The following is a 9,703-nucleotide window of genomic DNA, read 5'->3' on the forward strand; positions in this document are numbered from 1 at the left end:
TATATATATATATATATATATATATATATATATATATATATATAATTAAAACGGAACAGTAGAGAAAATCCGATCAGAATGACAAAATAAACAACTAAGTATCCACTGGAAGGAATCCCAATATCTGCAGACGGATCCGATTCGGCCTTCCAGGACTCATCAGTGCAGCTGGGGTATAGACCCAAAAGAAACGTTTGACCAGCTTAGGAAGGGCCCAAACCAGTCCCACTACCACTAATGATTACAGAGCCAAACCAAGGCAATATATATATATATATATATATATATATATATATAATTTAACAGTGTTAACGGCTATCTTGATTTATATTATACGCAACTATTTGTTTCTTGCCGTACTTATTGTGTAATTATAGTCTAATTAATACAACATAGGCCTAGGTGTATTGTGGGAAACTAAGGACAAGGAAAATCATTTCAGATATATATATATATATATATATATATATACATATATATATATATATTATTGATATTATTTTAATATTTTGACATACATCATGAATTGCCTCACAACAAGAAGATAATTTTTTTCCAAAACAAGACATGAACCGCTTCATATCTTGAATTACTTCAAGGTTATTTTCTTCATTCAGTAAAGGTAGTCCGTATCATGGTGCTATGCTCTAGAAAATTACTTTTGAAAACATATTTCTAAAGCAATTGTAATGTCGACACGCACGTTATTGTTTGATTCTTCAAAGTTGTTTGACTATTTTTGTACACGATTTGAATGACGTTGTGTGAATATACTTTATCAATACGCTTTAAGTCCACATCGCTTAAAATAGGGAAGATGATTGTTCTGTTGGCATCAATGTTTCAATAACCACGACTAGTTTCTTAACATGTACTCAACCGCAATCTACATCATTTCTGATCTGCTTCACTGCCAGACAGCAAGAGGATTGTTTTCCAAATCTTTTCCAACAAGTCATGAAACAGTTTGGTATTATTTGAATTAATTCAAGGCTATTTCCTTCATTTAGGTATACATTTACATAAGCTTCGTACCACAGTACGATGAACTACAATACTTTCGGAACATACTTTAAAGTTTGTTGGTTTGTTCAACTATTTGGTACACGATTTTGATTGACTTCATGAATACGTTTTAGATTTACTTCACTACAAAGAACCGGAATGTTCTCAATAGGTCTAACCTGGCTCTGTGACCATTCTACTATTTTGTAACTATACTGTATTGTTTTGTAACTTTATTCTGAAATCACATACATAGCATACGAGTACTAATATACGTATTACTATATCTGATAGTTTTTATTTATCTATTTTGCGTGAATTTTGTGTAGTAAATAAGTTGTTTGGAAGCGAAGTATGGCGGCTTGAAAGTTGGTGAATTTATATACGTTTCTTCTTAAAATTACAACATTTTAGGGTTTATTTTTGAAATATTGAACCCAAACTTAAAAAATAGTACTATTAAATGTAATACTTTATGTTTATGACATAATCACATTTTGCTCAAATTACGTGTTATACTGTATAATTTAGCCCTTTTTCTCGATACCTGCAGGTGATGCGAGTTTACAGCCCTTTGTGGTCTTGGGTCACATATATAAAATATCTCTAAGATACTAAGACCTTGGTGATAAGGTCTCAACACAAAAAAGATTGTTTTGCTAATATTTAGTAAACGCTTATTTGTCTTAATCCAGCATTACCTTTTCCAAGGCGGTGTTAATTAATTTGGAAACCTATTATCCTTCTTTTTAGACAACTAGAAGATGTCTGTGACCGAATTTTATGGTGGATACTTTATCGATCCGTCCGTCTTTAATTGTGTGTGTATTAAGTTATATACTCCGGCTATATATAATTGATTATAAAGATTGAAAAATGTCGTTTTATTATAGTGACTACTATGTCCACTGGCATATAAATTAATTTTATTTATTAGTTGATGTGATGTATATTTAAATTTGATATATTTTTAAAGAAAGGATTACTAAACGTAAATGTTTAAATTAATCTTATCTATTATAATTATTCAAATGTAATATAACGTATAACATAATATGAAATGTTTTGTTATGCAAAAATGTTTAATGTGACTATAACAATTAGCCATAAATATTGTATATGCTTTAATATTAACTCAATATTGAACACCTCCACCATGTGATACACTTCGTCTAAAACATGATATCAGTCGTAAATTCTCATAAAATTCAGCTTTAATTGAAATCCTATTCTATTATTTTTTACAGCTTTTTCGTAAACCAAGGGATATCAATATCTGAAAATGGATCTTAATCTTCCAGATAATGCATCAATTTCTGACATTTACGTCGCTGCGATGACCATTAATATTCAAGAATCATTGGTTGAAATTCCTCTGTGTTATTTGGAAAAACTTCATGAAAAAATTTTGGAAGAATTGAAATTAGTTAAACCTGCGTCAATGGAAGATCTTCATAAAATATCTTTCTTTTTTAAAATTGCAAAAGATGAAAATAAAAAATATGGCAAAAAGAATTTGACATTTAAAAGCCAAGATTTCAACAGGGGTAGGCATTCACGATTCTCCAACAACCCTAAAACTACAGAAAAAGTTACTGTGCACGGTTATGATGTTACTTCCACATGTTTTAGGAATGCAGTAGGCAATTTCAGAAATGACTTTTGCCGTTCTATGGGTGGCTATTGGTCAAAGTTAGCAGATAAGTGTGTGCCATCTTCAATTTCTTTCGAATACTTGGTTTCAAAAGACATACTAACAAAACATAACATTGAAGTAACATCTTACGAAACGTTAAACATAGATGCAGGTTCTTATTGCTATGCATATCCAGCGAAAACAACATTGTACTTCCACGCACCCGAATCTGTTAAAAATGAATGTATATATTTTGAATTTCTAAAGCAACAATTCAGGTATGGAGAAAACAAATGCATCGATCTAACCATGATTAAGGTGTCGTCAGAATCTAGATTTGTTGCTAGAGCCAGAGCGGAATATGATATCAAAGTAAGAAAAGGCTATTGTATCAAAGGATGGGCGAAAGTCATTAGTTTTGGTATTAACGCTGTTTTAGATCAGGAGAAAGAAATGTCTTTCTCGTCAGATCAGTTAATGGTGAACTTTAAATGTGGTCCAGACAGTTGGTTTAAGATAAAACAAAAGCCAGACATTAAAATCAAAATAAAAGAAGCAAACGACTTTTTATCACTTGAGATGAACATGAGGCACTATCAAGAAAAGTTGAAAATGACAGGGGAAAATGGAAAATTAGAAGATTACAAGAAGAAAGCAATAGAAGAAGCCTTCGAAATTATGGAAAATGAACACGACGATGACGAAGAGCAAGAACTTATTAAATCGACATTACAGAAATGTAATGCGTGTGTATCTGATGTATCTGCACTGATAAGTGAAAAAGAAAAACGTGAATCTGACACCTGGTTACTTGCTGTTATTGCAAATGGATTTAGGAAAGAATATAATGTCAAGCTCTCACCCTGTTTTGAAGATCTTGTTATAAAGAAATTGGTACTTGAAATCGATACGAGGGCAGATGCCTTTTCTCACATGGATACAGCCTTAAAGAAAACTGGCATTATGAAGCATGAGTTTGTGCTGAATCCTCCAACAGCTAACCAGATGTCTGATATCAATAACCTTTGTGGACATGCATACGAAGAAATTGTTAATGCAAAAGTCTTGGCGACAGCTGCTGAGCATGGAATTCCTTTGAAATGTGTAGAAGGTGATGGTATAGGACATTATATCAACTCAGCTGGAAAACAGGTTGCATCTCCAAAGTATGTAGACGCAATATTTACTAATGCATCCACTGGAGATAGTCTGTCGGTACAATATAAATTCTGCCACGAACAAGCTGGACTCGAAAATTTATATAACAACTGGAAAATGAAATGGCAAAATGAAGATCTCTCAAATATTGATGTAGTGGTACCTAAAGGAGTTAATCAAGATGGTAATTTTAAGGATGTTGTTAATTTTAAAAATGAAATCACTGTTGAAACTCCAACTCATCAAGATGTAAGAAAATGGATTGATTCAAATCGTACAAAACTTACTAGAGTTGCAGAAGAACATATCAAATATCGAGTAGATATCAAAAATAAGATTAAGAGAAGTAATACGGCTATGAAGAAACTGAAGGATAGAATTGAATCGTTAAAAACAAAAGGAGACGCATGCTCACATCCAGAAGGAAAGAAAAGAATTTCTGAAAATATTGAGAAGATGAAAAAGGATTTCAAAGACCACGAACAACGTATTTTAAAACTCAATAAGGAGATGCAAAAAATAAACGAAAATGTTGATAAGATAGTCAAAAAAGATGGTCTTAATCCAATTCCAGGCATGGACGATGAAATGATGAAGCAGCAGAATGCAAAACTCGAAAAATTCAAACTAGAAGAACTAAAAAAAAAGGCTAACAGAATAATGGAAGCTAAAAAGCAACTTAAAGCTACAGTTGCTTTGGCGTGTATCATAAGTACATCAACGGAACTTATATGTTCCTTGGTCGATGAATTAGCCTTATGTGATGAGGGTAAGCAAACGTTTGGCGAAGCCGCACTGAATATTTTAAAACGAACCAGCAAGGCTGCAGGTATTAGTACTGGAATCGCAGCTGGCATCGGTGGTATTCAGTATGGTCTAACTCGGCTGGCATTGTCAGAATCATCCAGGTTATCGACTTTTGGAAGTTACGGCAGTCGCATCTTTGGTCCTGCACTTATGGTTGCAGGCGTAACATACCAAAGTTATAACATCATTGCACAATATAACAAAGATAAAGAAATGTCCCCTGCATTTGCAAGAAAAAGAATGGGTATCGATTTTGCTCGAATGGCAGGCGTAACTGTTGGATCAGTTGGATCTTTTGCTCTTGCAACAGCATGTATATCGAGTACACCAGTTGGATTAGCGGTCGGAGCCATTTGTTGCATCGTTATTGGTATCGGTGATTACTTTCTCGGGAAATATCTTAACCTAGAAGAGGAATCAGCTAAATTAGAGTACCTCGAGTTGAGGAAAGAAGTCATAGATAAAGCCTATGGATTGTTTGACTTGGAATGTCATTGTACTGATAAAGAACTGAAAACAGCTTACCATGCAGCGATACTAAAATATCACCCAGACAAAGCCGAGAACAAAGAAGAAGCAACGGATATCGCTCGTGCTATTATTACTGCTTATACGTTATTGAAAACAGTACGATCTGAATAAAAGTAAATTACCAAAATTGTTAACACATAGAAAGTAGAAATATGCCTTTTTTCATTTAATTTATATTTACTAAAACATTGTATATACATATAATACCTTAAATATTTGTTAATACCTGTAATTATATGTAATCGTTATATTGGAAAGAAGTAAATGTTCATTTGATTTGATTTGATTAGTACTGTCTCGAAATTACCAGAAAAACATAACATAATATAGGCTATATACATTATAATGTATTATATAAACTTTATGTTATGGAATGCTTTACTGGTTGAATAAAATTAAGGTGTTAGGTAGGCATTTAGTAATGAATGATGATGATGATTATTATTATTATTATTATTATTATTATTGTTATTATAGTTGTTATTATTATATTCATTGTTACCCTCATTGCTATCATTAATGTCAATACTATTTATTTTTATTGCTATTTCTATTATATTACCGTTTATTGTTTTTGCTTCTATTTTTTACTATTTCATTATTACCCTCATTATTATCATTAATATTAATACTATTTATTTTTATTGCTATTACCGTTTATTGTTTTTGCTTCTAGGTTTTACTATTTCAACTGTTGTTGCTTTTAATTTATAGTGGTTGTTATTATAATTTTCATATCTATTGTAATTTATTATTGCTTCCAAACGTTCGGCTATGTTTATTTTTTATAATTTTTTGATACCATTTAAAAATTTCGATGTAGGCCTTCCACAATAACTCTCGAAATTTTTAATTATTTATTTTTATTCTTTTGAGCTCTTTTTAATTCCACGTATTATATATAAACTTTCTTGTTTATTTTAAATTTTTTTTTTTGTAGCTTTTGCTACTTATATTACTACTAGGAAACTGATTTCCGTTTTGCTTATTTATTTGTATGTATCATTTATGTCCATTTAACTGTACTTCTCACAACAGCTCAAGTCCCGACTGATTATCTAACCTATGTTTTTCCACTTTTATATATATAAAAAAAAATAAAATCCAGATGACTTTACCTCTCTCAGAGTATTATGATCCCGATTATTTCCCTAGGTGTCACGGAAACATCAAATGATTTTTTTCTATTGTTCATTTATTTCTAGAAGCATTACAATATTTTTGATGAAATGAAACAAATCTTTACATCACTCAAACTACCCTTTGATTTAATTGGAGTGAGTGAAAATTGGATCAAAATAATTTGATAACCCCCTGGTACTTTCTACCAGACATGATTGTGATTACAAGACCCATTTCGAAAACATTGTCGTCGAAACCGTTTATAGATCACCCTCCCTTGCTCCTTTTCAATTTGCTGATCATAAACTTGACACCGTCCTCTTCAAATTATCAAGAGATGACAAAATTGTTTCATTTTTGGAGACCTTAATATCGATATTTTGAAGCATGGGTCAGAAAATAGTGCCCGCTACTTGGTCAACATTTTTTTTGCATTTATTCTTCCCCGCATCTACAGACCATCTCTTCTATAATCAACCTGACTTTCCTAATCCGAGTAGATTAATTTATTACGCCATATCTGATCATCTCCCTTTTTAAAATATTTCTTCGCGTGCTGTAACTAGGTCAAACACAGAAGAGAAATCTAAATTCAGAAAAATTAAGTCCACCACCTGCGAAAACTTGCGTCTTGATGTGTCTGTTGTTTGAAGTCAAAAGTATTCAGGACCCTGATGAGACATATTCTGAGTTTGAAACAACATTAAAGAAAATTTATGAAAAACATTTTCATCTCCTGGAAAACCATTAATTCTTTAATAAAAAAAAAACAAAAAACAACAAGTCAACAATCAATACCTCCTTTAATACTGTGATAAAGAATTGATTAATGATCCTGATAATATATCTACTGTTTTTAACAAATACTTTGTCGAAATTGGACCCTCCCTTTCTTACAAAATTCCCCATGTTAACAAACCATCCAAAGATTTTCTTCCTAACCCAACCCAACCCAACCAGTGATTCCGTATTTTTTACTCCAGTTGATGAGACTGAAGTGATCCAAATACTTACCTCTCTTAAAACCTACAAATCCCCGGGTATTGATGATTTCCATTACTGAAGCCATCAAATACATTGGTAACATAATCTCTCGTCCATTATGCCATATATTTAACATTGCCCTATCTAGCGGTGTGTTCCTACTGAAACAAGATAAAGTTAGCGGGCGTTACCCCTATTTACAAATCGGGCATCAATTATGACCTTTCTAACTATCGTCCCATTTCAATTCTATCCACTTTTTCGAAGGCCTTGGAAAGGGTAATTTACAATCGAGTATTCTCATTTATGATTAAATACGATATACTTTATAAAAAGTATTTAGGTTTCAGAAAAGGACACATTACCTTTATGTCCCTTATTGATCTAACAAAATTGTTAACGCATTTAAAATCGCCTCCCTTCAATCGGACTTTTTAGAGATATTTTCAAGGGCTTCGACACATTTGATCACACTATTCTCTTATATATTATCTTGTTAATAAGGAAATAAAGAATAAAATTCAAAAAGCCTTGGTAATATTTTTAGATTATCGTCATTTGTACGCCTAATATTCTTAGTATTCTCTACTGCTCGCTTATTCTTCCTTATTTGAGCTACTGCAACATTGTTTGGTACAATACATATTTATCCAGCAATAACAAACTGTATATTATCAAAAGAAAAAAAGGCCCTTAAAATTATATTTGGCGCTCCACAACGGTCTCATTCCTCTCCCTTATTTTCCAATTTAAACTTTCTTAAACTCTCTGATATTAACCATTTTAAACAAGGTAATTTTTTATACTCTGCCTTTCTCCCCAATCATCGAAGTAGCATGTATATACCCTCAATCACTCCATTCACAATTAATGTACTCGATCTAGAAGTGATATTCCCATCCATACCTAATCATAACACCAACAGTATTAAATACTCTGGAATAATTTACCACCCTCAAACTCAGTTTCCTTGAAGTCCTTTACAAAATAACTCAGGAATCACCTTGTTCTGCATTAAAAGATTTTATTTTTACGATGGCGACTCGTCTTGCTGCCCCATGAAACTTCATTTTCTGTTGCCATGCTTGTCTGTATGTGTTGCGTGTTTGTTTGTTAATTTGTGTCTCTGTATGTTTTTGTGAGTTTTTGTTTAGGCCTGCCTATGACAAGACTTTTAAAACAAAATCTTCTCGGGCAAGTGCCTTTTTCCTTTGGTTTTGTTCTATTGTCTCATAAACCCATTGTTATTAATTATTTTTGTTTTCTAATATTTGACTGCTATTGGAAGACAACAAATTTCTTTTTGAATTGAAATTAATTGAATAGGCATGTTTAGGTGTAGTAGGTCTACATTGTTTTAGGTCGATTTGTACGATAAATGTATAAAGAAGAATCTTATTATATTTTATATGTCTTATCAAAATAAAGTGACAGAGATTTAGATACAAAAAATCACTTACCACCGCCCATACCAAATCACCCACACTAAATGACTTTGTTTAAAATAAATCTCCTAAAGATATGTTCTTAATTTTCAACCACTACCATCCAAACCCACTTACAAAAACATACAGTAACTCACCCACTCTCAGTTTATATTTTAATTTTAAAACATTTTAATGTTATGTTAAGTGGTAGGTGGAACATTTTAATTTTATACTTGACAAAAAAGTACATGCCAAGTCTTGACGACCAATGCTTATTTAAGATATTTTGGCCTAGTGACTCCATCTATAGCGTTCATCCATGCATAAAACTCGATACACCACTGACTCTGTTTCGCCAGGGGGAGTCTATATGCATATTCATGAATCAGTTGTCCTAACTGACCTAAAATAGCACCCCCTATAATTTCTGCCGCAACTGTATGGGGGCAAAAATAATTCCCCCAGCCGACACATACGAAAACACACACATAAACTACAGCTAAACACATATACCTAGCTAAATACATATATCATATCGAGCATAGTCCGTATTGACACTTCAAATATGTGAAGAACGAAGAAAAATAATAGGTACTACATTCAAGTATCTATCTTACTTTATCATAATATTTCGACATAACTGTTTGAAGTAGGACCTGTGTGCTATGTATGTATGAGCTGGTCGTTGTTGCATTGGTCTTCATAATAAAACCAACTTCGGTACTAAATTGAATATTGGATTTTAATTGTAGTTTTATTTCGTGTATGCCTACCTGGCATTCAGCCAAACAGCAGTTTTGTACTTCAAATGTTTCATGTACTACACATTATAGGTATTAAAATCACCAATAACGTATTAGCATTGTGCCGCTGAACGGCAAGAGAAAAATCATCATGTACTCTTTAAGGGGGAAGGGGAAAAATCATCATGTACTCTTTTAGGGGGAAGAGGCAAAATCATCATGTACTCTTCTAGAGTAAAAGGTACCGTACTCGCGCGAATAAGCGCACAGTTTTAATAAGTACATCACCT

At 32.4% G+C, this 9,703-nt stretch overlaps 1 protein-coding gene across 1 annotated transcript in view; it reads left to right on the forward strand.

The window, feature by feature from the left end:
• Positions 1 to 9,403, forward strand: part of LOC117118052 — a 28,649-nt gene extending 19,246 nt beyond the window's left edge. Inside the window, exon 2 of the mRNA XM_033262539.1 lies at positions 2,253 to 9,403. Coding sequence (XP_033118430.1) covers positions 2,288 to 5,248 — 2,961 coding nt within the window. The 5' untranslated portion in view covers positions 2,253 to 2,287 and the 3' untranslated portion in view covers positions 5,249 to 9,403. The remainder of the gene's footprint in view (positions 1 to 2,252) is intronic.
• The last annotated feature ends 300 nt before the right edge of the window (positions 9,404 to 9,703 follow it).

Source organism: Anneissia japonica, unplaced genomic scaffold (genome assembly GCF_011630105.1).
Source record: "Anneissia japonica isolate Jap-2015-1 unplaced genomic scaffold, ASM1163010v1 scaffold287844_len763494_cov143, whole genome shotgun sequence".
Taxonomy (NCBI): Eukaryota; Metazoa; Echinodermata; class Crinoidea; order Comatulida; family Comatulidae; genus Anneissia; species Anneissia japonica.